The sequence below is a fragment of the Rattus norvegicus genome, chromosome 10 (assembly GCF_036323735.1).
Source record: "Rattus norvegicus strain BN/NHsdMcwi chromosome 10, GRCr8, whole genome shotgun sequence".
NCBI lineage: Eukaryota > Metazoa > Chordata > Mammalia > Rodentia > Muridae > Rattus > Rattus norvegicus.
This window is the reverse complement of record NC_086028.1, coordinates 20,730,629-20,757,478: the sequence shown is the minus strand read 5'-3', so window position 1 is coordinate 20,757,478 and position 26,850 is coordinate 20,730,629. Positions and strand designations below refer to the sequence as shown.

At 40.4% G+C, this 26,850-nt stretch overlaps 1 protein-coding gene and 1 non-coding gene across 2 annotated transcripts; both read right to left on the bottom strand.

Moving 5' to 3' along the window:
- Positions 1-461: 461 nt before the first annotated feature.
- Pank3 (pantothenate kinase 3) lies at positions 462-24,288 on the bottom strand. The gene is made up of 7 exons (NM_001108272.2): positions 24,199-24,288; positions 17,026-17,378; positions 15,359-15,612; positions 13,000-13,176; positions 9,704-9,827; positions 7,852-7,977; positions 462-6,381 (listed from the first exon to the last, which is right to left on the bottom strand). Exons 1-7 carry the CDS (start codon positions 24,224-24,226, stop codon positions 6,331-6,333), a joined length of 1,113 nt encoding a protein of 370 aa, NP_001101742.1. The 5' UTR covers positions 24,227-24,288; the 3' UTR covers positions 462-6,330.
- Positions 8,920-9,005, bottom strand: Mir103a1 (microRNA 103a-1). The gene has a single exon (NR_031861.1). It is a non-coding gene; the product is annotated as a microRNA 103a-1 (primary transcript).
- Positions 24,289-26,850: the final 2,562 nt, after the last annotated feature.

Sequence of the window (26,850 nt, the reverse complement as noted above, 5' to 3'; positions counted from 1 at the left end):
CTTACAGTTCCAGAGGATCCAAGTTTCCGGCCCCCATGGGTACCAAGCAGGCACATGGTACATATGTGTATGTAGGTGAAACATGCACACACACAACAATAAAATCTTTAAAGAAAAAAAATCAAGATTGGGTTTAGAATGAATTTTGTCGAATTTTGTCACTAAGGTATCATAGATATTTCAGGACCAGATATACAGTCATGGCACAGAGAAGAATTTCAATAATAATAAAAGGCTATCATATCTGTGTCTTTGAAGGTATATTACCTACACAGCAGACACTTTATAGTCAGCTCATTAAACATATTCATTTATTGAACACTTTATAGTGGACAAATCTTTACCATGTCCTCGCCTTCGTGGAGTTTACTATGTTCCTATGTTAACAGTTCAAGCCCAATGCTAAAGCAGAGTGGAAATGCCACTGCTCCTCTATGGATGAAATAATCAAGAGACACATGTAGTAAAGAAGAGGATTTATTTGGAAAGTAGGGTATAAAAAGCATGATTCTAACACTTATTTAGAATATTAACAAATTAAAAAAGTTAGAAACTACAGAAAAGGTAGACACCCAAACCCAGCTTACAGCTACATAGTACAAATGAGTAGAACCCAACATTCTTTCATGCAAATAAGCATTAAGGGAATGTTTACAGAGGAGGGCACAACAAACATTTTTCAATTTACAATAAGAAACTGTACATAAATGGAAAAATAAATTAGATAATTTACAACAAGTGTTTTATAGGTTACAATAGGCTATAACTTAGTCTTATTATGCATAAAGTTTGTAGTACCTCATACATTTTTACATAAGATTTAATAATATTAGAAGAATCTAAACATAAACCAAGCTCGGACCTGACAGGAAGAATGCAGCTAACAGAGTAAGGCAACTTGCACTGGAGTGACAGGTTTAAGTAACAGATGCTCTAAGCCGGGACAGAAACACCTAGGAAGGAATGACTTCTTCACAACTGGGCAGAGTTAAGAAGAAACTTGCCTTTCACTTCAGTTAAAATGCCAGTTCACTTAACTCAAACACAGTGGGTAACTGTGACCAAGTATCCGAACTTCTCACTGCAGGGACTAGAGATTATAGGTAGGAATGAACACTACAGCATGAGCGTTAGATTTTATAAAGTTATTTTTCCTTCTAAATGCTGTCAACTCTAAGGCATCATTCAGGAAAAAAAAAACTGGCCACTTTCCAAATGGCTTAGCAGGGTTAATTAAGTACTGAATGAGCCACTGTGACGTCTTGTGGACAGCTAGTCACAATGACACTCAGAGCCAAGACAACTGCAATCCCAAACTGTCTTACATCACTTGTGGTACTTTAAGGTTATGTAAAAGTGAAAACGCATTCTGTTACGTTACATCCTTTACCAGGTCTCTAAAGATTAAATTAACAGCAGCTGCAGAAAAAAGAATCTATAAGCCAAAACTGTTTAGAAGACAGACTCGTTTGTGAACTAAGATCAGATCCCCAGCAGCAGGATTCCAGCGTCAGCCCGCCCTGACTTTAGGACAGTGCTGTCAGACACAGGTTGCTCCACTCAGCTCAGAAGAGATCTTAAGGTCGGCTACCTGCCTTATTAGTAGGTAGGACTGTAATCCATTCCGACCGGCGGGCGGGCGGGCAGGTGATTCCACTTTCATTTTGTAAATGTTGCTGCAACATGTCAGACAAATACAATAATTTCAGAAGAGCTCTGTATTCGCCCCCACCTGTGACCATACACAATGATTAGAAATAAAAACAGGTCAAAGAGAGGGGCTACTAAAATTCCAGATACACTTCTCTGAATTTAGAGGGACATTTTCTTCTTACACAAATGCAGAGTAGTAACAATCCCTATATAATTTTGAGGTTAACAGCTAAAATTCAAGACGTTACACATGAATGTACACATATACTTTCCAATATTTACCACAGGCAGCAGTGAGAGAGTAATTCTTTTTTTCTGGTTTTGAAAGTATTTATCAACACATACTAGTGAAAGGCGGAGAAATTATTAAATTATTACTATAAAACACTAAAATTAACTCTAGAACATTAATAGCATCTGAAATGTGTAAGTCATCTTAAGCGCTGCCAGGAATGGAGCAAGGGTTTCACTCAGGCTCCTAGCAATGGTGTCATTTCCCATGGTGGCCACCAAATTTCTGGTTAACAAAGAGAACACTTGAAGAAGCTAGGCCAATGACCAGAACACTGTAAAACATTGTATCAAAACAGAATTCCATGTACTGAATATGTAAGACAGCACAGTGTGCCCAATGGGGAGTATTTTAATTTTGCAAGTAGGATAAAAGACAGCACAAACTTGGGACACTCTTCATGCTGTATTGAACTGGTCATCATAATACTTCAAAGGAAAAAAGATTACATCATTATATGACTGATACTGTGAGACAATTCCTGTTAGATTATAAAACAAAAATTCTGTGATGCAGGCCGGATGTGGCGGCTCATTCTTTTATTACCAGCCCTTGGGAAGCAGAGGAGGGGGCTGAGTTTGAGGCCACCTGGTCTACATGACAAAAGTTCCAGGACAGTCAGGACTACATAGAAAGACACAGTCTCAAAAAGCAAAAACCAAACAAGAGATTAACTGGTGACACGGTAGAAGCTAGCAGGCCTGCACTGCTGTCAGAATGAAGTGCACTCAGGGCTTAGGTGGGAAAAGATAGCAGAGACATTTAGAGGCAATCATCTCAGATAAAAAGTATTTCCATTATTGGTTTACATCCAGCACAGAACTGCAGTTGAACTCCATGTCCACGAATTTTCATTACGCTTTATCAACACTTTACATAGCCTAGAATTTCTGAACTATATTTGAGAATGCAAAACACTAACAAACATAAAGTGCTCAACAAAAGAAGATAGACAAACTAAATAAGAACTTTGTTTCTAACAAAGTAGTTTTATAAAGGATATTTAGAAACTGTAGCCAGATGATCTTTTCTCCCTCAAGAATGTAACCCACAAAGCAGCACTGTCCTTAGGAATGGGCACCTAACAAGCAGGGAGCACATGCATTCGAGGGCACCATCCATTTAGAGCTTCTGAAGAGTCCAGGATTTGCAAATAATGAGGATCCCTTCAGGGGGCTGGCTTTCAATTATCATGGGTATTACTGGCCTAGCCTTGGCAATGACTTTAACCAAAAGAGAAATCCTCTACAGCCCCACCTACTCAGAGTAGCTGAGGAAGGTATGCTGTGGCCGGTGTATATACAGATGCCTGGAGAGGTCTAGTTAAAAGGCAACCTTTTTGGGGATAGGTGGTGTTTTAGATTTGTGTGCGTGTTTTACCACCAAAACCATGGCTGACGATGCTCTTAGCATTTGAAATTTCTATAAAGACTCTTTGTATGTACAGTGAGATAAAAAGTGTCTCTTGGTTTTTTCAAAATTAACTGCACAAAACTCAGAAACTTTAAGTCCCTGGAATTAATTTTGCTTCCATGAAGGAAATACAGTAGTGTGGAAATTGCTAACTACTAGGATGCGTTATCGATCATTTTATCAGTATCATTTATTAGAAGTATCCCATACACTGCACAAGAGATGGCATGATGACAATATACACTATTTTTGGAATAGTCAGTAACAGCTTATCTGTGTAAAATAAACTGGCCCAAATAATGGTCTTGTCTTTATTTTTAAAAAAGTTATCATTCTTTCCCCACCTCCTTCTTTGGCCCATGTTCACAGACACACAATAGTGCTCTCTTGCAAGTACTTCTAGCAGACCTTTAATCTCCGCATGCGGGGGCAGGGGCAGGGGCAGGGGCAGGTAGATGTTTTTTGAGCTCAGGGCTTGGCTGGTCACATGGCCAGGTACTGGCCACCAGTGCTATGCACTGGAGGCTGGCTCAGGCAAAAACAAAACAAAGTAGCTTTAGAAAAACTGTACATGTGGCTGTGAAAGCTGAAAGGTGGTCAGTCCAAAACTGAAATGTGTTATTAAGTATAAAATACATATCAACTGAGTAATAATATAAACAACATAAAAGAGGGCAAAACACATCTCCCATTTAATTTTTTGTGCCAATTTCACACTGAAATAACACATTAGATATACTGGTAAATTAAAAGTACTAAAATGACCTTCACCTATTTCTTGTTAGCTTTTAATGCGTTTACTAGAAAATATAAAATTATAGTTTACACTTTATCTATTAAATGGCACTGTTTAAGAACACAGACCTTTAATTAGTTTGATTGATACTAGAAGCAACCTCCACTTAGGACAGCATGCATACTGGGAATTTCTTAAGAGCAATATAGACTAGATCAGAATCTTGTCAGCCTTTATCAGTTATGATTCTGTGTTCTTATTAAGTTCAGTAATTACAGATTACACTTGAAGAAAGGTAAATGTATGACCTAGTTGGCTCACTTTACATGGATCTTAGTAGTTAATTTCAGTTCCAAATGGCAAAATGTTAGTTCTATATAAACCAAAGCAAAGTGATCATTAACGTGAGTACTATTCAATCCTTAAAGACAACCCTAAACCTACAGTTGCTGACCTACAGTTTCTATCACTCAATTATTCTAACTTCACACTCAAGTCAAAAACCTTTAAAACAAGGAAGCAGTAGCATTCCACCTGGAACTAGTGGCCACCGATCTGCACGCAAATACTGGCTGACATCACTGTAGACCTAAAATGTTTACCGAATGGACTGACTGCAAGGTTCCTAGCAGTCTATTGGGCGAACACTACTGTCATGGAGTCCCTCCCCAGATACTATTTGTATGTTTGTATTTTTAGGTAAAGAAAACGGAATCTTAAATACTTGCACATAAACTACACACAGACCTGTCTTTTTTACCCTGGAAACAGGGTTTCCCTATGTGGCCCTGGATGTCCTGGAACTCACTCTGTGGCCCAGACTGGCCTTTAACTCAAGAGATTTGCCTGCCTCTGTCTGCCGAGTACAGAGATTAAAGCATAACCACAACCCCTGGCTCCAGAGACCCGTCTTTACCAAGCGCCTCTTGACAGTTTGCTGGAAACTGTCAACACTGGGGTTTCAGAAACTACACTGAAATATTCTTTGAAATGTAAACAATCTCTAACCTCTTTAAGGCTATTTCCAGAAATATTGGAAATTAATACAGATCCATTTCCCTCATAGACTCAACTTTCTAGAACTAATGGCATCCAAAATGTTACTGTCTATATAAAATCTGAGAGATTTTAACATAAAAAACAGGAATTCAAACCTAAGAATAAATTCAAAGCAGAAAGACAAATTCTGCATCTGCACTGCTTTTATGACCAAAACCCATAAACATTGATCCATTTGTAATTCAGCAGCACTGCCCCAGAGTCACGTAATTCCAAAACCTTCTTTTAGACAGCATCTGATTCTGTTCATTGCTACTACTGCTTATGGCAGGATAAAAATCAGCTTCCATAGTTCGGATCTAACGAGAAGAAGAAAGAAATGCACGTTTGGGCCTGAGATATACATGGTAGAGAAAGAGCACAGAATGCCACTCACTCTAACCATATTCCATTTGAACAGTCCAAGGACTTAATTAATTTGATAAACTCCAAAGTATGTGATTATGCCCTCAATTTTAAAAACAGTAAACATTTTAACACATATACTGATTAATGCATGAGACAAAGAAACTGTAGCGCCACCAAATATGTGCAAAAACTTTAGGGATTCAATAGAAAAATTCAGGTTCATGTTTAAGCACAGTATTCAACTCATCATGTGAGAGAAAACTGTACTTATGAGCAGAGGTCATGTTGACATGCTTTTCTGAGGATATGTTATAAAACTACCACAGTTAATACTTAATATTGCCTTAACATTTCTCAGTCACAGAAATGATCTTTGATTGCCAGTACAATAAATCATGAGAGTGTTACTTCCTGCTCACTAGTAACCAAGCATACATGAAACAGACTCAAACAAATATTTAGAATTGATTATTTTGCATAAACAAACACTTCTGAGATTTTAAGATTTGTGTCGGAGTACACAGTACTACAATGTTGGCTGCATCAAATCAATAGGAGATCATGGAGGGAAGCTCAGCAACCGAGAGGCTGCAGTGCATCTAAGATGGGACACTGGCGCCTGCACATACGGGGACATCAACGAGGGACACTTCCCACTTCCCGTTGTAGGTCTTTCCATGCGGCAAAGCCCACGAGCTCACTGCTCTGACACTTAAAATGCATACAAATATCGGAGTTTTTATACTTTGGTTCCCAATGACAAATAGTGAATGCAGTTTCTGGATCAGTTCCTCCTGGATGACATTTCTTAGTGAAGATCTCTGATGTTTCAGCTGAAATTTGGCAGTCCAAGAAGTGCACCGACAGCTCCAAAGTATCCCTGCATGATTAACAGTTTAAGACAATGTCGTTTTGAAATTAAGTTGTAAGAATCATTTAGACAGCTTCACACTAATCTATGAAAGGGTTAGTCTCAAACACAACAGCCAAAATCCCAGTGCTCAGGAGAGAGACAGGTGGAGCTCTGTGAGTCAAGGCCAGCACCAGGACAGCCAAGGCTACAACAGTGAAACTCTAGTCTCAAAACCAACCCACCCACCCACCCACCCAAACCTAACAGACAGCAAATGCACACCAAGGCTCTTGATTCTGAACACAGCAGACAGATTCTGAGCACAGCAGACAGTTAGAAATTATCAAGTTCAGGGAAGAAACGAATGAAATTGAGGTTAAAAGGACAATACCCAAAATCAAAGATCTGATTCTTTGCAAAGTTAGTATGATTAACAGACCTTAGCCAATCTGATAAAGGTATCAATTAATAAAATCAGAGATCAAAATGATATCATTACTACAGACTTGACTAAATGCAAAGTATCCACATACATAAATAAATCTGTAACATTATAGCCTGTAACCCTCCCTCCCTTTAGTCAAGAAACAAAATACTCCTCATAGCTCTGGCACTCTTAATGTCTGCCTTTGAAGAAGAGTGAGAGAACATTCCATTCTGATTTGTAAAGAGAATAGACAGTGAGATATGGAAGCTTATTGTAGCAATACTTGGAATGTTCCTAATTCAAATGTCAGACTGATTAACTGCACAGATTAGAGTTTAACTGGATACTGTGCATAGCAAACAAACATGGGAGGTGGGTTGTTTGGGGCTGGTTTTGTTTTGGACACAGGTTCTTGCCGTGAAACCCTGGCTAGCCTGGAATTATCTAAAGCAGCTGGCAAACATCTTGTCCCTGCTTCCTGAGTTTTAGGATTCGGGGGGAGCCCAAACAACAAGGAAAAGCAATCTTAGAGATTTCAAGAGTTTACAACAGTTATTTCTCAGGGTGGACAGCAGAGGTACAATAGTTAAGCTGTCATATGCATCTGAGAAACAAAACCTTCCTGTTGTTCACTTGGTCAGAAGAGCAATGAAATTCTCATCTGTGAGCTGCCTATGCGGTAGCTAATTGCCTGCCAAACTGAAACAAAAAGAATCAGTTCACTTAGGTCAATAATTTATGGCACACACCTGTACTTTCATCATTTATGAGGGCCTCAAATTCACACAGTCTGTGCCCAGGTGTGTAGTGTGACCTTTCAAAACACATGACTTATGACCCAGGCCTAGGAAAACGGCTCAATCCGTAAGCATAAGGAACTAGGTTTGATTCCTAAAACAAATATATTAAAAAGGCCAAGTGTGGTGACACATCTTTGTACACCCAGATCTCCACATATATACACATAAAAATTATTACATTTTTACATATATAAACACAAGATATATAGAAATATGGAACAATTTCATACAAAAATACAGTTAAGTAACCCACAGAAAGTGTTTTCATACCTCATGTTCTAGAAACAATGCTTTCAATTGACCCTTTGACCAGTAATCCAAAGCATATGCCAGAAGTTTCATAGAGAGAGTATTGACACGTAAAAAGTTTCCAACGAAGACAACTCGATTTATTTTCTGAAAGAAAAGAAAGTGGCTTTTAAGGGCATTAAAATACTTATGTAAGAATGTGGGTGTCACTCATCAGTATCTGCTAATTTCTGTATGGAGTTCTGTAATCCCGATTACTCAGGAATTAGACAGCAGCAGAAGAGTGAACTCTGATGCCAAGAATGGACACTGGACGCTTGATGTCTTGTCACTGCCCATTCTTGGACTACAACCAAATACACCAAGAGCCAGAGTATTCGAATCAGGGAGGCTGTGCACATGCATGGAAGGTGTGGCAACTGCTTGTTCTTTCCTCTCTAGTCTTACTGCGACCTTACATCGATCTACTTATGTTATAAACACGCACGATGACATGCAACCTGGTCCCTACATAGTTAGACAGTAGAAATGACTGGGGGAAAGGGAGCATGAAAGGTAAACAACATCAAAGCTAAGAGAAAGATGTCAGGCCAGAGGGACAGAAGGCATGAAGTAACTAAAACGGTTTGGGAGCAGCAGGAGAGATGACCCAGTGGTTAGGAGCAGGAGCCGATTGTCTAGAGGACCAGGGTTCTATTTTCCTAGCACCACCTTGCTATCACAATCATCTGTAACTAATACCAGCAAATCCAATGTCCCTTTCTGTCTCCCACAGACACTGCATATATATGGTGTATAGATATACATGCAAGAAAAGTAACCATACTCATAAAATAAAAAATAATTGTTCAGGCTGGAGAGCTGACTTGGAGTTTATGAGTATTCACGACTGATAGCAAGCCCCAAGGGTCCTCCTGTCTCCTCATCCACACCTACTGGGGTTATAGGTGCAAAGCCACATCCAGCTTCTGACATGGGTGCTAGGGATTCAAGCTCAGGTCCTTATGCCTACACAACAGCCACTGAGCCATGTCCCCAGCCCTCCATACTTTTCTTAAGCACACATCACTCAAACAGCATGAAGAACAAGTCTCAATGCCTTCATAGCCCTGTACAATGCTGCTTGATCCATATGCAACAAGGCAGCACTGTAAAGAAGCCGAGGGCAGTAAGAAAACTTCCACGCATCTCACTAAGTGAATACTCCATTATTTAATTATAAACAGAGTCCACAGTGCCCTTTCCAACAGTTATCTCAAATGCTCTTACCCCATTTAGATCTAGACTGTGCATTCATTTCTAAAGACATTTTGAGAGTAAATACTTATTTGTCTTATGCCTGGCCCCAGGTTGGTTTTTTTGTTTTGCAGGGCTGGAGACTGAACACCAAGAGCATTGCCTTTTTCTATTTCTCATATTTCTTTTTTTTGAAGCAAAGGCTGTATAGCCCTGGGGGCCTGGAACTCTCTGTAAACTTAGATTAGTCTGCCTCTGCCTCTGCCTCTGCCTCCCAAGTGCTGTATTTGTCATGAAGAAGATCTAATAGAGTAACTGAGTAAAAGGTATCCATTTTATCTGCTTGGGAATGTAATAAAATGGATCTCAATCTGAGAGGCTCATTGGAAAATAAAGGTCTGTCAGCTGCACAGGAATCCCCTTTTAAAATTACTTTTGTCATCTTCAATTTTAAAAAAACCAAAAGACAGGGTCTCTCTATGTAACCCTAAATGTTCCAGAACTTGCTATGTATGTAGATCAGGTTAGCCTTAAAACTCACAGAAATCTCCCTCTTGAGTGCTGGCATTAAAGGCATCAGTTAAAGTGCTGGCCCCAGCTTTTTTGTAAAATTAAAAAAGGTTCTTCTATGTCTTACCTCATTAACAGCACACATTCGAGCCACGGATCCAATGTTATTGGTGATAGTCACTAAAGTAGCTCTTGCCAGATCCTCTTTACTAACAGCTTCTCGTTTTTCCTTATAAATCATATTACCAAAACTGCAAAGAGAGGGGGGGGGGGGACACACGAGTTAAATCTACTGGTAACTGGTAATAATTAGCAATTTGCATTACCTTACATATCTATAATAGCTCTACAAAGTTAGGCCAAAGAGCATGAGCACATGGGAGGGATCAACTCAAAACAACAATCTATAAGGAACAAGCAGCATTGTTAAAAGAATTAAAAGTTAAACTTGTCTTTTTCTAAAAAAAGCACACTTCTTTGCTACTAGTAAGCAAAGATTTATTTTATCTACATTTAAAAAATCTTATTAACATACAAAAAATGGAAACTATTTTAGAAAGTCCCAAAAGTGCAGTGATTTGTTTTTAAAGTCAAAATATTGTTAAAGATGACGTCATCACAATGTCAATCAAACAAGCATCTACGACATACCGAGAGCATTATGTATGCTACAGACACAAAGTCCCTCAAGCAGTATACTGTCTAGGGCGGCACTGTCCAACAGAAATGTGCCACATAATACACTATTTATTAACCTTATTTTTAAAAGATAAAAATAAAGGCAAAATTAACCAGAACTGTTCATCTAAGTGTAGCCAATCGGCCATGTAGCACACATTAACTATATTTCAAGTGCTTGTTGTACACACCTTGTTAGAGGCTGTCCTATGGACAATGCAGGCCACACAGAGAGCAACAGAGACTAACTGGAACAAGACAAAACAAAAACCAGAGAGCCAGAAAGAAAAAAATATTCTATTTTTTGTAGTTAGAAGAAAAAGTTGAGAACGTTTTCCACAGTAAAAAGAAGTTTAACTAGTTTTAAAAAAGAAAGGAACATTCTAGACAGAAGAAACCAAGGTTAATGTCACATAAAAATAATGAAACATATATGAGATCAAAAGTAACATCAAATGTAAAGAGCAAAGGGTCTCGGAATACAGAGGCCGGAGGGAGGGAGGGAGGGAGGGAGGGAAGTCCTCACTATTGGAGGGCACTATGTGTCCTGACGAGCAACAGCCAAACGCAACATAACAGAGATCACATACAAACAGAAGTATTTAGGAACACAGGGAGGGACTCATGAAGTCCCACCCTCCATGGGGATCCAAAAGGTGAGGGAAGGAGAACGACACACATTCTCATCAGTGGCAAAGTCAATGCACCTATGAGCAACACCAACCAAACTCATTAGGTCCTGAAACGAAACAAAGCACCCAAACAAGCCAGACAGACAGCGCCTCCAGACTAGCCAGTCAGAAGAGATAACAAGAATGGGAGGGGCACAGGAGGACAATGGAAATGCACTAGAGAAAAAGAAATTATATTACAAATGAAATGTCACAATGAAACCTATTAATATGTATAAAATATGCCAATAAAATTTGATTAGGAAGAAATTTAAATTAAAAAATTTACAGACAACTTTTTAAATGTCTGAAAGGCACAAAAGTTTCTTAAACAGGTTAAGTTCTATAATTGAAATAACATAAAAAGATATCACATTTTTCAAATATTTATTAATCCTCTCCCTGCCTGTGTGCACATACATCCAGAGGTCAGGAGACAACTTGAGGAGTCAGTTCTCTCCCTTCACCATGTAGGTTCTGGGGGACAACATAAGGTAGACCAGTGTGGCAGTGAGCGCCTCGACCTACCGAGCCATCTTACTGACCCAAGAGTGTCATCCCTAGGTTAACAAAGAAACTTAATGAAATCACAAAAAGTAAGCAGAACATACTTTTATGCTTTTATAACTTTAACCGAGGTTAGCAATGATATATTCAGAGTAAAAAACAAAACAAAAAACAAAACTAATGAATGATGAAACTATCAAAATCAGTGGAAAAATAGTAAATGTTAGATCCTTGTGAAAAAACTGAAAAACTAAAAGTGGATCAATCTTATCACACAAAACTATAAGAAAGTATAAAGTGCCGGAAGAAAATACAGGTTAATTCCTTTATATATTTGGAATGTTACTTACTATGACTCAATATCCAGAAGCCATAAAGGAAAAGACTGATAAATTCAACTGTTTAACAACAGAAAAACCATCAACAATCAGTAAAAGCACCATGTAAGGCTCTTAGCCTATTGTTGGTAAAGAAATGCAAATGAAGATTACCCTAAGACGCTGCTTCTTCATCAGATTAGCAAAACCTCAAAAAGTTTCACAGCATACTCATACGCTGTATGGAAGTCCTTTCACACGGTGGGCTTGGTGAAAATCACGTGGAGGGTATGTTTATCAATAGTATAAAAAAGCATCTGTACTTTATCTTTGGGGATGTAAGCTTCAGATAGGACTACAACAAGGACAAAGAGAGACTAAAGCTACAACATGGAAAGACTTCTTTCTAGGATATATGACTATTTTAGAGTCATATATGCCATGTAGTGGCACAAGTTTTGGATATGCAGATTATAGAATATAATTTTTATTTGTATGTAGCAACAGGAGATGGATGCTTTCAAATTGTTACAAGAAATTTCTGTTTTCCTGTTTTTGTCTTTTAAGACAAGGTCACACTGTGTGGGCCTGACAGGCTGGAAACTCCTTCAGTAGATCTGGTTAGCCTCAAAAGTCAGAGCTCACGGAGCATGGTGACATACACCTTTAATCCCAGCACTCAGGAAGTAGAGGCAGGTGGATCGGAGTCTGAGCCTGGTATGGAAAGCAAGTTCCAGGATAGCCAGGTCTGTTACAGAGAGAAAACCCTGCTGTTTTAGAAACAAAACAACAACAAAAGATCACAGAGCTCCACCTGTCTCTGCTTCCTTAATGAGATTGAAGTTGTGTGTGTGTGATAACATGCCCAGCTGAGAAGTTTCTTTCTGTTCTGCAGTGCAGGGAATCAAACCTGGCCTTGTCTTTCACTAAGAAACATGACCAGCGCAAGGCAGCTTCTCATAGATGCAAACAGGATAAACTTCTTAATGAATTTTTGTGTTTGCCGACTGTCCTGTAACTTGCTCTGTATATCAGGTTGGCTTTAAACTCAAGAGATCAGCCTGCCTCTACCACCCAAGTGCTGGGATTAATGGAGTGCATCACCACTACTCTCAGCTTGAATATTTTATTTTTAAACTTCAATGTTTAAAACTTGAACTCTAAACAGAGAAAAGGAAATCATCCTTAAACCCCATAGCATATTATTTTCCAAAAAGTAAACAGACAACTCGACTAACAATATAACTTACCTAGATGCCACAGCCCAACCTGGCAGACCAAATCTCTCATAGTCTCCTCCGTAAATATCTCGGACCAGTCTATCAGCTTGGGTGCTGTCACCTTTGGATGCCATCTCCAGAGCCTCTTCAAAGCTCTCACAGCCAGTCAATAAACTGCATAAACCAAGAAAGGTGCCCCCTCCAAGGCTAAAAAGGAAAATAAAGTATACTTGAAAAGTTGCATTTACGTGTTATCTGTTCCCCACAGTAAAAAGACATACATTCATTTACTAAATAAACAGGAAAAACATGGTAAGTTCTAAACAACATGACAAAAACCAAGAACACTACTTAGTAAAACCAAACCTGTCATATAAAAGGCTAAATCTGCTAGGGAGAAAAACCCCACCCGGCATCTAATAACTTATACCATGTAATTGCTAAAAATATTCTCCTTATATGTTCTGAAAGAAATACTAACAGTAGACTGATGAGACTGTGTGCTACAATGTCAGCACTGGAGAAGTTGAGATAAGACCTTGAGTTCTGGGTCAGTCTATGCAACACAGAAAGACTCAAGAGTATCTGTGTGCTAAAAAATATCACACAAAAGAAATCTGTGGTTTACATTCCCAATAAGTGACTTCATGAAAAGGTTATTTAGTTGACCTATTAGGCTAAAATCAATTCCATTATGATATAGGAAGATCTAAAATGAATCAGACAAATACCCAGAGAAGTGTATATATCCAGCTGATCATCACCTTAAAAGACAAACAGCGCTATTCTCATATCCTCTTGGATATGTTCATAAAATGTAACTGTGTGGCTCTCTAGTCTATAAATGCAAAACTTTTGCTTGCTAGCTTCACCTACATTTCTATTTTTCAGTTAACCAAAACATGGTATGTATGTATTATTATTTGGTACACAAAAATAGATTTTTACATATTAATCACTATTAGAGTACTAATTGTTTAAATATTTCAACAGGAGTTATCACTTTAAAATTAATCACCCCATAAGCCCATATAAATTATTTTAGATTCTGTTTCCCTTACCAATCCTTAAAAGTTGATGAAATATGGAGAATTAAGAACTGTAAAACCTTTAACATTCATCTTTCAGGTTATAACAAAGAAAGTTATGGTCTTTTTGAGGATGTTTACATTCTATAAGGAGTACACATTAAATTCATCCTAGAGAGGTGCCTCAAAGGTTAAGAGCACTGGCTGCTCTTGCAGAAGACTTGGATTAAGTTCCTAGCAGCTCCATCAGGCTTACAACCAGTTGTACCCCAGTTCTAGTGCATCTGACATTCTTGGCCTCTGTGGACCCACACATGTGTGGCATAAATTCACATACACTCATATATATAAATAAAAAATGCAGGCAAAAGAATTAACTACTATCCTATCTGATATTGTACTTTAAATGAAAATCTATATAGTATTCAGCAAACTTAATACTTAAATATATCTATTAAAAAAGAAAAATGCAGGGGTTGGGGATTTAGCTCAGTGGTAGAGCGCTTGCCTAGGAAGCGCAAGGTCCTGGGTTTGGTCCCCAGCTCCGAAAAAAAGAACCAAAAAAAAAAAAAAAAAAAAAAAAAAGCAGAAATGAAAGAAAATATACCGTGCTTCTGAAGTCAACAAAATTCTAACTGCCACTGTTAGCAACTCTGTTAAATTTAGGAGAAAACAGTGAAATTATTCTATACAAAAATTAAATCATGGGGGTTGGGGATTTAGCTCAGTGGTAGAGCTCTTGCCTAGGAAGCACAAGGCCCTGGGTTCGGTCCCCAGCTCCAAAAGAAAGAACCAAAAAAAAAAAAAAAAAAAAAAAAATTAAATCATTATAGAAATTCTACTGCCAACTGATGTTGACCAGAAATAAACACTAAGGGACTTTAGTTCTAAATCATTACGTAAAAACCTTACAAAAAGAGATCTGCAACATTTTAATTACATATCTATATTCTTTTACAGACATTACCTTTGTGTGTTTGAATGTTTTGTTTGCATGCATGTTCTAACACCATATGTGTGGGGCTAGTGCTAGAAGAGGCCAGAACAGAACCCCTGGAACTGGAGTTAAGGATGGCTGTGAGCTGCCATGTGGATACTGAAACTGAATCTGGGTTTTTTGCAAGATTAGCAAGTACTCCTCACTGCTGAGCCATCTCTCCAGTCCCCTACAGATTTTGCTGTTGCACAAATGTGTACTTTTTTCTAGTACAACTGTATAGCAATATAGCAAAATACAGATGGTGTGCAACAGTGTAAGAGCCTGTTTGATCTCCAGCACCAAACAAATAAAACAAAACTCACCCACAACTTTAATGCATAAAACATGATGAATGATATAATCAAACCAAAGAAATGACTACCTTGTCCCAGTCACTCTTTTATAGTTGTCTTTGGAATGGACTGCTAAAATACTGACTCCTGAGCCAATATTCACCACCAGCAGTGGATAAGGATCATCCAGGTTAAAAGGCATCTTTTGGCATCGCTCAGGTTCTGAGGCATTAGCAAAATAATAGCATTCTGCTTGCCCATTGAAACTGACAGAATCTATGTACAGCAAGCCCTTTACAAGGCAGTCAAGTTCATCCAGTTTGTGCAGGTGGAGGTTTCCAATCTGAAAGAAAAAAAGCAAAAACAGAATTTAAAAAATATCAAATGTATTTGGTTTAATTATATTGTATAGTTTCCAGGGATTTTATAAAACTTCGGTATTATTTAAGGTGCTCCCTGCAGGTTTCATTTTGTTTAGGGTCAAAATCTACAGGGTTTCATCGACTCCACTGGTTCTGACCACCTCTAGGTAGTTTTGACTGCCATGGATGAAAAGGAGGCAGGTATCAAAGTAACATTTTGGGACAGAGAAGATGGCTCATCGGTTAAGAGCACTAACTGCTCTTTCAGAGGTCCTGAGTTCAATTCCAGCACCCACGTGGCAACTCCAGTTCCAGGGAATCTGATACCTTCTTCTGGCAATTGTGGTGACTAGACATGCAAGCAAAACACCCATGAACATAAAACTACCACCAAATTAAAATATGTAGTGGACAGGGCCCCAGGATAGCAGACATCTACAATGCATAGGACAACTGTGCAAGTTTTAGAAATCATCTCTGTATTATCTTTTACTATTCTGACACATTAATTCTAACTACTAATACATACGAATATGAGTTATTACATAGTTTCAATGTATATATTAATCTGCTAAGATGGCATTCCAAAATACTTAATTACATGTGTTAAAACCCCAAATACAGAAACACAACATCCCTCGAGTAGTTCTCTTGTCACATGCATTACAACCTCAAGTACAAGAGGTGCATACTAACCTAACCTATTTCAGGAAATGATAGCCAATATGAAGAACCCAATCAAAGAAAAAGGCATGTGTGCGTGTGAACACGTACATGAGGTGGCACATGCCTTTAATTCCACTAGTCAGGAGGCAGAGGAAGGCAGATCTGAGTTCTTGGCCAGTCCTGTCTACAAAGCTACTTTCAGGACAGCCAAGTCTAAACAAAGAACCCCTGTTTTTGAAGAAACAACAAAACACAAAATTAAGACACTAACAGTAAGACTGCCAGATTCACAGGGGTCTACACAGCACAGCTCTGTAGCACAGCTCTGTAGCACAGCTCTACTGCACGCACCACACTTCATCAACACACTGAAACCCAATGTAGATAGCCCACTGTTCCAAGTCAGTATCTAGTCATGCACTTCAACTCGGGAAAAGGAACATTCTAGATCATCGGTTCTCAACCTGTGGGTCACAATGCCCTTCAGGGTCATAATGCTTATGACCATTAGGAAAACAGATATTATTTACGACTCATAACAGGAGCACAATTATAGTTATGAAGTAGCAATGACAGTAACTGTTTGGGGTCACCACAACACAAGGAACTGTATTAAAGGGTTGCTGCATTAGGAAGGATAAGAACCACTGGCCTAGACAGAAGCCCAGTCTTGTATTTAAAATTGAATATTCACATTAATTTTTGATTTTCAAGTAATAGACACCTACTGTGCGAAAATCTTTCTCAAACTTGTAAGCACCACCTCCTGTAGCACTCAGCACCGTTTGTAAGGTTGAGAAATTTTTATCTCTCCCCATTTGGATAAAAGTAGGCAGGTCCTGGGTTGGAAATCTGATAAAGTGCAAGTTTCCTCTTCGTCCAAAAAGTGTTAAATCCTTCAGTTCAAGATGTACATCCCGAATGCCAGTAGATCCATATGCTACATTAGAAGTCAAATATTTCCGAATACTTTTTAAGCTCTCAACTTCCTCTTGTTCTTCCTCTGCTGTGATATCAATAGGTTCAAAATATGAGAGCTTTACTAGCGTTCCTCCAATGTCCATGCCAAACCATGGGAAAGCTGTGAATTACAAGAAAAAAGGAAGAAAAAAATATATAGTAGAAAAACAAGAATGAGTGGTTAATTAGCCACAAACTTCATTTACTTTGAAATTTGTGCTTAGTTAATACTTAATGACTCAAGACTTGCCTTCTGCATATAACTCACCTTTTCCCTTCGGTTTTATCTGTATACTTTCTACTTAAATGATATTGAGACACTGTAGTTTAATTATTTATCCAACAGGCACCCCATTCATTCATTAAATTCTTATCATGGGACTCAGCTGACAGCGATCCAGGAACTCACTCTGTAGACCAGGCTAGCCTCAACCAAGAGATCTACCACCACTGCCCCACGGACAAGAATTTAAACAATCGGGGCTGGGGATTTAGCTCAGTGGTAAGAGCGCTTACCTAGGAAGCGCAAGGCCCTGGGTTCGGTCCCCAGCTCCGGAAAAAAGAACCAAAAAAAAAAAAAAAAAAGAATTTAAACAATCAATTATCAGTAGGACTTTTTTGGGGGTTTGGGGGTGGGAAGACATAGTTGTGAGCTGCCACATGGGTGCTGGGAAGTGAATCCAGATCCCTTGCAGCCCCTCTACAAATAAATTTTTAAAATGCAATGAAATCTTTCTTTGCTCATTCAGTATATTAAGTATTTTTGGCACATATAATCAACCCCACTGAACTGTCTGTATAAGGATAAGCAAATTTGGGCTGGGAATAATATTCAGGGTTAGAACTTCAGCTAACTGTGCTATATGGCTCTGGGTTGAAAAAAATTCTGATGCCTCCTTGAATGTGGAAAATGCTAAAAACAAAAATTAAGCCTGCTCAAAAGCAAAGAGCTCTAATACAATTAGGGAACTAGGAGAAAGATTGAGCTGAGAAGGTAGTCAAGCACAAAAGATCTTGCATGCTAGGATAAGAAACTTACTCTTCAATCTATAATTTCAGGCATAATAAAGTGTAGTTTGGCTCAACACCAGAAGGATTTCTCAACTAGGAAGATAAGGGACAAACACAGACAAAAGTTCATATTAGGCACTTATAAGTTACAGATTTCTGGGTCCCCACTCCAGAGGTGCTGGGCTGTATTACCTGAAGAGTTAGATTTGGGAGGCTGGAGAGATGGCTCAGCAATTGGTAGACAGTGTTTGCTGCTCTGTCTTAACTTCTTAGCACCCATACCAGGTGGCTCACAAGTGCCAACAACTCCAGCTCCAGGGGATCTGACACCCCCTTCCCGCACCCCTGGGCACATTCATGTATATGATGCATGCAGGCACTCATGCAGCTCAATTAGGTAAAAAGAATGTGATATCACTAAGTGCTGTTTAAAGTCACAAAATCTAGAATTTCTTGAGAAATTCATTTATGGCTAATGAATGGCTTAAATGGAGGGGGAGGTTTCCTATGTTACTGGTCATTTCCCTGACTCATCCCCAGGAGTGTTTCTAATGCAATACCAACAGGAGACATTTATATCCAGTGTTTAAACAGTTTAAACAAATCCTTTTTTCATTTCATGGCTTAAAAATTTTGTCCCTTGCTTTTTTTTTTTTTTTGAGTGTGATCTCATGCTATAGTTCAGATTGACCTAGAATTATATGTTTATTTATAAACTGTATTTATAGCCCCAGCTGGCTTTGGCTTTGAACTCGCAGCAAACCTGACTTTGAACAGTGTTGGTATTGGAGGTGAGCCACAGACCTAGCTATCCTGCTTTACAAATGGGAGCCGACAACACTTATCGAGGGAGCTTGTTTCCCTCAGAATTGCTCTAACTAAATCTTTCAAAAACTGTTATTTTTGACACGTTTGTGGTGATTGATAAAATAAGTTTTTCTTGTATTAGCCCAACCAAAAGAAGTTCTATTTAAGTGAGGCTTGATTCTAGATTTCATAATTTGAAAGAACAGAAGTCATTTTACCAAAATCAACTAAAAGCCAGTCCTTGTATCCTCTTTCCCCAGTCAGTCACCTTTGGTTTTTATCATTAAGCAAGCCCAGGACCTTGGTGCATGCAAACACTCTGCCTATGAGTTTCATCCCCAACCCTTTATACACTTCCTCAGGCTCATGTTAAACACACTGGTGTAAAAATACACATACCAGGCTGGAGAGATGCTCAGCGGTTAAGAGTACTGACTGCTCTTCCAGAGGTTCTGAGTTCAAATCCCAGCAACCACATGGTGGCTCACAATCAACTATAATGGGATCTGGTACCCTCTTCTGATGTGTCTGAAAACAGCTACAGTGTACTCATAAATAAAATAAATATATCTTTAAAAAAATACACACACCAATGTCGCTGAGGGTACAAACTGCAAGTTCAAAGTTTATTTTCCAGTCAGAATCCTCTATTCACAGGTTTACAAATACCAGAGTATTGACATTCTTGAATGCAAACTTCTAGTTAGCATTTAACATTTCTTAATCTTAAAACAAAACCATGAATTAAATTTCAATGGAAGCTTGATTAAGCAACAATATTTTTTTTTCTTTTCTATTTTTAGGAGCTGGGGACCGAACCCAGGGCCTTGCGCTTGCTAGGCAAGCGCTCTACCACTGAGCTAAATCCCCAACCCCTAAGCAACAATATGTGAAATTTATTTGTGTATACTAGAAAATAAGTCACCAACTTTTCTAAAGCTGTGACTGAGTGTTCAAGATTTTTATTGTTATGAATAGCCAATTCCAAAATGCATATTCTGTATACTCTACGATGTGAGCTATGATGGTAAGAACCTAGATATGGAAGGTCATCAAACGTCTCTGTGTAGCAAATGATTTGCTCCTTCCTCTGTTGTAACACCAGACAGTTTATTTGAAGCATGAAGAACAAGAAACTGTTACTACGGGGTTGGGGATTTAGCTCAGTGGTAGAGCATGGCCCTGGGTTCGGTCCCCAGCTCCGAAAAAATAAAGAAAAGAAAGAAAAAAAAGACTGTTACTACTGATTAAATCTTTTAGACTTTTAACTACTGTTAAAATAGGGAAACCAGGGCAGGGAGGCCAGGAGGGAGTGGGTGGATGGGTAGGGAAAAAAAAAAAGTAAGACCAGGGCTTTTGAGAAAGCTCAGTAGTTACATACACATATAGTTTAAAATAACTTTGAAACAATTTACTTAAAAAAAAAAATCTTCTATAGCTTTTTAAAGTTTCCTTGGACAAACATGTCGTAACTAAAAAAGAAAACTTTTACACTTACACAAAGAGCCTGGTCTACATGCATAGCAAGTTCCAGAACAGCCAGAGCTACATAATAGCACTGCTAAACAAAGCTGCAGGCTTCTCACAGCATAGAAAGCCTTCATTTGTTTATAGTGATTTTCTCACAGCATATGAAAGCTTCCATTTGTTTACAGTGATTTTCTTTTTAAAACCAGGAAAGTAATTGACTGCAAGGAACTTACTCTGCCAATAGCTCAAATTAAAAGCCAGGGTGGTTGGGAGGAGGATCTACCCTGTTACACTGACTTGTGTTTCTGTACATGTGCCCAGCATGCCTGCCACATGTGATTGTAGAAATCAAGGGACAAGGTCTAAGAGTCAGTTCTTTCTCCACTATGTGGGTCCCAAAGACTGTACTCTTTTTTTGTTTTAAGATTTATTTATTTATTTCATGTATATGAGTACACTTCAGACACACCAGAAGAGGGCACCACATCTCATTACAGATGGTTGCGAGCCACCATGTGGTTGCTGGGAATTGAACTCAGGACCTCTGGAAGATCAGTCAGTGTTCTTAACCGCTGAGCCATCTCTCCAGCCAAGACTGTACTCTTGTTGCACCTCAACACCTAACTTTTGCAGAGGTCTTTTCAACTCAGCAGTGTTCTGGAATTCATTTCCTTAAGTTAAGAAATAACCAGTATTCAGCGTCTGGAGAGATAACTCAGCTGTTAAGAGCAGGCTCTGATTTTCTAAAGGACCCGAGTTCGGATTCCCAGCACCCACTTCAGGTGGCTCACAACTGCATTAACAACCCCAGCTCAAGAGCTGGTCTGGCAGCTCTGGCCCCCCAGATGCCAACACTCACATACCCACATAAACCTACATACACACATTAACTAAACATAAATATTTTAAAAATCACATTCAAAGGGCACAAGGAAGGCAACAGGAGCACAGAAGACAAACTTTCAATTATGAGTGAATGGTCTACATTACCAACTTCTGAATTTTCTAGGACATTAAAATGGGTCGGTGTAATACATTGATAAATTCCAATTTTTGGAGTTCACGAATAAAAGAATTTCACCATCCTCACTGACCACTACAAATAAAGGACTGGACTTTCTGAAACAAAGAAAATAGCACATCTTCATATCTTCAGAGTTAAGATTCCCTGGGGAAAATTTGAGTATTTTTGTTTTAAGTAAATTCCTCATTTCTAATGGCAGTTATATTAGCAACTGTTACCACCCAATGTACTTTACTATCTACTGAAAGTAGTAATTCTTAATATTAATAAATCAAATTATATAGAGGCACAGGATACATAAATGCTATGCTCAACAAAATTTTCAAGTACCTTACTAACTTGGTTGGCACTGACTCCAAGCCTCTATCACTTTAGACAAATTCATCACCTTTTACCATCACCTTATTAATCCAGCTACACAGCACAGGCAAAACCTAAAAACCTAAAGTTTAAGCAATCACGGGGGCCAGTTGTGGTGGTACACATCTTTAAACCAAGCACTTGGGAGGCAAAGGCTAGCCTAGAATATGTAAAGAAACCTTGTCTCCGGGTTGGGAATTTAGCTCAGTGGTAGAGCACTTGCCTAGCAAGCGCAAGGCCCTGAGTTTGGTCCTCAGCTCCTGAAAAAAAAAAACAAAACAAAAAAACAAAACAAAAAAAACCCAAAACAAAACAAAAGAAAAAACCACCTTGTCTCAGAAAAATAAAATTAAAAACAAAGTCATGTAGGAAAAGGTGAGACGGGCCTTGAGCAACATACAATGCATACATGTATAAAATTCTCAAAAACTCAAAGAGAGGTCAAGTTCCTCAAGGGAGAGAAGAGCCTGACTCATATGCTTCTTTCCTCCTGGAGACGAATTAACACATAATTCAACTTAAATAATAAAAGGGATTCTTCTTCTTCTTTTTTTTTTTTTTTGGTTTGTTTTTTGAGATAAGACTTTTTGTGTAGCCCTGGCTGTCCTGGAACTAGTTCTGAAGACCAGGCTGGCCTTGAACTCAGATCTGCCTGCCTCTCCTGGTATTAAAGACACAAGCCACCAAAGCCCAGCAACCAAATGCAAATTCTACAACAAGCAGAGAAAATGAGTTCAGTGAAGGAAGATACAGGAGCTGGGATGACAAATGTGAGCCACCATGCTAGCCGAAGGCACATTAATTTATCCCAGAAAATGTAAACTTAGGAAGTTTCAAAGACTTTTTTTTTTTTTTTAAATTTCTTGAGACAAGATCTCACCACATAACTCTAGCTGGCCTCAGAATTTGAAAAGATCACTAGTCTCTGCTTCCTGAGTGTTGGGATTAAAGCTGTGCACCACTATACCCTGGTTCAGACTTAAACTAAGAAATCATCATGGTGGCACGTGCCTTTAATCCTGGCATTTGACAGGCAGAGGCAGGCAGAAGAGGCTAGCCTGGTCCACAAAGTGAGTTCCAGGACAGCCAGGGCTGCAGACACCCTGTTTACAAACAAACAGAAAGCATCATTAATGCTTTCTATAAGCAGATAATCTAAAATTAGAACAAACAAAAAACTGTTTCCCAAGGACTATGCCCTGAAGGTGGAAGAGAAACAGCCCTGCACTTTGAGCCAGAAAAAGGAGGGCACTAAAAGTTACTGAGGCGAAGTTCTCTTTCCTCATCTTTAAACACTGAAAGCTCTCACGTTTAAGTAAGTTTGTGTTTCTAGACTGCTTTGGAAGCTGCACTGCAGAGAAGGTGCTCATCGCCGCCCCCCATACCTGATCTGTAGGTGCAGTTAGGAGGATAGCGTAAAAATAGAAACTGTAAAACCTCTACGACAGGGACACAGGTCCCCACATCCTTAGTTTGTAGATAAAAGAACAACATTCACGAAGACTAAGCCAAAAAATAAGCCAGCCGCAGGAATAAAAGGCATTTAAAAGACAGAGTTATGAAACTTGATATGTGTCTTTTAGAGCAGAGTTAGAAGCATTGCATGTATATGCATGCACAGTTACCACAGAAAAAAGCTCAAGGTATTTACCACCATATTAATGTGGTTCGAAGTGTTCGAAATGGCTGAAATACGATGTTTCAACCTTGTTAATCTGCTTTCTAAAACACGAAGACAGCTGATTTTCTAAACTGCCAAGACAATTAACTTATCTATAGGCAGACTGCATGCATAAGCGTTAAAAAGCTCCAACTGCAACGCTGACAACTCCCAGAAACCCACCTGGACTTCAAGGACACACGCAGGAAACCCAGAAACCAGTAAAAATGGGCGGGTGTGTGTGTGTGTGTGTGTGTGTGTGTGTGTGTGTGTGTGTGTGTACCAGCTCCTATCTGACAGCCATGACTACCTCTTTTCAGGAGGGAACTGGTAGCTGAGCTCCCGTTTGGTAAAACCCGAGTCAAAATTCTCCCGTGTATCTCCTAGATCTCTAGGAGCAATCAAGAGCAGCGGGAAGGAGGAGGGCAGAATCTCGACCCCCCACGCTTGGGGGTGGGGAAGTTCGCCGCCTGCAACCTGGGGCTGCAGCGATCCTTCCCTTCCCTCCACGGCTGGCGCCCGCGAGCAGTCGCAAGCCTAAAGCCGGCCGCTCCGCCAGTGGCTCCCAGAGCGGTCTTCCCAACCCACGGATCCCGGTCCCCTTCTTACAGGGTTTTTTGGCATCCTTGATCTTCATGGCGTCGGTCTAAGGCGCGAGGGGTAGCCTCCGGTGCAGAGCTCAGCGAAGAGAGGTGAAGACTCCCTAGCAGACTGGGCCGCGCGGCGAGGCCCGGCCGGTTCCTCCCCTCAGGCCGGGCGGGGCGGGCCTAGGGCGGGGCGGCGGTGCCCGAGGCCACGGGCGGCCCACGGGGCGGCCCCGCAACCCCGCAAGGGGCGGCCGGGACCGAGCGAGCTGGGGAAGGCCGCGGGCCTCGCCGCTCCGTGGCCCCCCGCAGCCGCTCCAAACAAAAGGCCCCGGTCCCCCGAGCCGCCGCCGCCGCCGCAGCCGCCGCCGCACTGAGAAATAGCCCGCCCAGGCCCAGCGCCCACGTGACCCAGACCCCCTCGCCTCACTCTCTGCGGGGCTGCTAGGAGTTGTAGTTCTCCGCAGCGTGAGGCTCCACTCTCCTGCGGCAGACGCGCGGGCGGACTACAAAGCCCAGGATGCCTCGCGACCCCTATTTCTAGGCCCCCTCCGCTTCCGGAGATCGCCTCAGAGTGGTCCCAGAGGGGAGGAGGCGGGGCCTTAGTCACGCCAGCAAGGAGGCTGCCAATGGTAGCAAGCCGTGGGCGGTCTTGGCAATTCCCGGGTTCTGATCTGGTCGCTGCTGAAATAGAGGGGTTATGAACTCTGAGGGCACTGTCATGGCTGTCACACAGTAGCAGTTTTTCTCTTGACGGTTTTTCCAGTGATGGCTGTGTCAAAATTCAAGGGTCCAGTCCACTGAGTATGTTTGATGAGTTAAGTCATTCACTAAAGGAACAACTTGAATATTGGGGTTGGAATGTCACTAATGATAGTAACATTTACTACATCATTATTGTTTAATGTAATGTAATCTAGTAGCCTTCGGAGCCACATGCAAGTTTTATTTACTGTGGAGATACAGCAGGAACGAGGCAGTCGAAACGCTTGAAAGTTGTATGATTGTGGTGCAACGCCTTTAGTCCCTGCACCCCAGAGGCAGATGCAGGCTGATCTCTGTAAATTCAAGGCTAGCCTGGTCTACAGAGCAAGTTCCAGGACACCCAGAGCTGCAGAGAAACCCAGTCTCATAAAAATAAAGAAAACATCTGAAAGCACATGAAAGCAAGTTCCTTACAGGATCTCTCCAGTCTAGCTCCTCATTGCAAAGAGGAAAGTGACTTTCAGAGAAGCGAATTAGATGCACCAGTTCTCAGAATAAACCCAGGACAACCTTTTCTCTAAGACTCTTGTGACTTGAGGTCACATCAGAAAGGGAAGAGATGGTATCAAGGACATGGCTTCTCCTCCACTCTTATGTCTTAGGTGGCAAAGAATTCAGTGATTGACTATATAGGGTTTGGCGAGGACATAGTTTAACTCCCCGGGGAGTTGGCCCTGGAAGTTAGTGTTCCAAGAAACATTTTAAATGTGGAGCTTTGCTGTCCTATCTTTGCTGATCGCTCTGGTTCAGGTACAGTTGTTCTAAGCCAAAACTCACACTGAGCCTTCATTTCTCAATGGATTAGTGTGAGGAGGTGGAGCCTTGGGGAAGTGGCTGGGTAATGGTGACACCAACCTTGAGGTTGATCAATGCCTTTCTCTAGATCTTATGGGAATAAGTTGGGTCTGGCAGGTCTGGTTTGATTACTGAGTACCGATGGATATAATGGGAAGTTAGCTCTGGTGTTCTGACTTCTTTCAAGCTCACTTGCCATTCTCCTGTGGATTTCATCTACCATGAAATATTCGTCAGACGGCCCCCGACTCCAGAGCATATTCTAACCCTCTCGTGCCCCCATAATATACCACGTCTCTCTCAAGTATTTTGATATAGGCAACACAAGACAGGTTGAAACAGTTGATAAAGCAAGGGCAGGGAGAAAGAGAGAGAGAGAGAGAGAGAGAGACAGACAGACAGACAGACAGACAGACAGACAGACATATGGTGGTGGTCCATGCCTTTAATCCCAGCACACCCAGGGCTACAAAGAGAACTCTGTGTGAAGGGAGGAGGCAAGGTTGAGATAAGGGAACAGTGTAATGGTGGCCCACACTTAAAAGAGGCAGATACAGGCAGATCTCTGTGAGTTCCAGGACAACCAAGGTTACACAAAGAAACCCTGTCTTGTTTTCTGCCTTTGCTCTTACCCCTGGATTGTCCTTTGAAACAAATTTGTGTGGTAACCAGAGCTGATGGGAATACCCCCAAACCAGGAAAGCAACTGCTTACCCTTAGCCCTGGAAATCCTTGGCTTAAAAAGACTTTGCTTTTTGAATGCCTTTTTGATCACACACCTTCGATCCCAGAACTTGGGAGGAAGAGGCAGGCAGATCTCTGTGAGGCCAATCTGATCTATAGAGTGAGTTCCAGGACAGCCAGGGCTATGTAGAGAGACCTATGTGAAGAAACACATAACAATATAAAAGCCTTTCTATGTATGTGACAGTAACACTAGGAGTCTTTTGTTTGTTTCTCAATGCAGCATTTCTCCATGTAACCTTGACTGCCCTGGATTTCACTCCGTAGACCAGGCTAGCCTCGAACTCACAGAGGTCTGCCTATCTCTGCCTCCTGAGTACTGAGATTAAAGGCAGGCAGGCACTACCATTGCCCAGCCACACTGAGAGTCTTG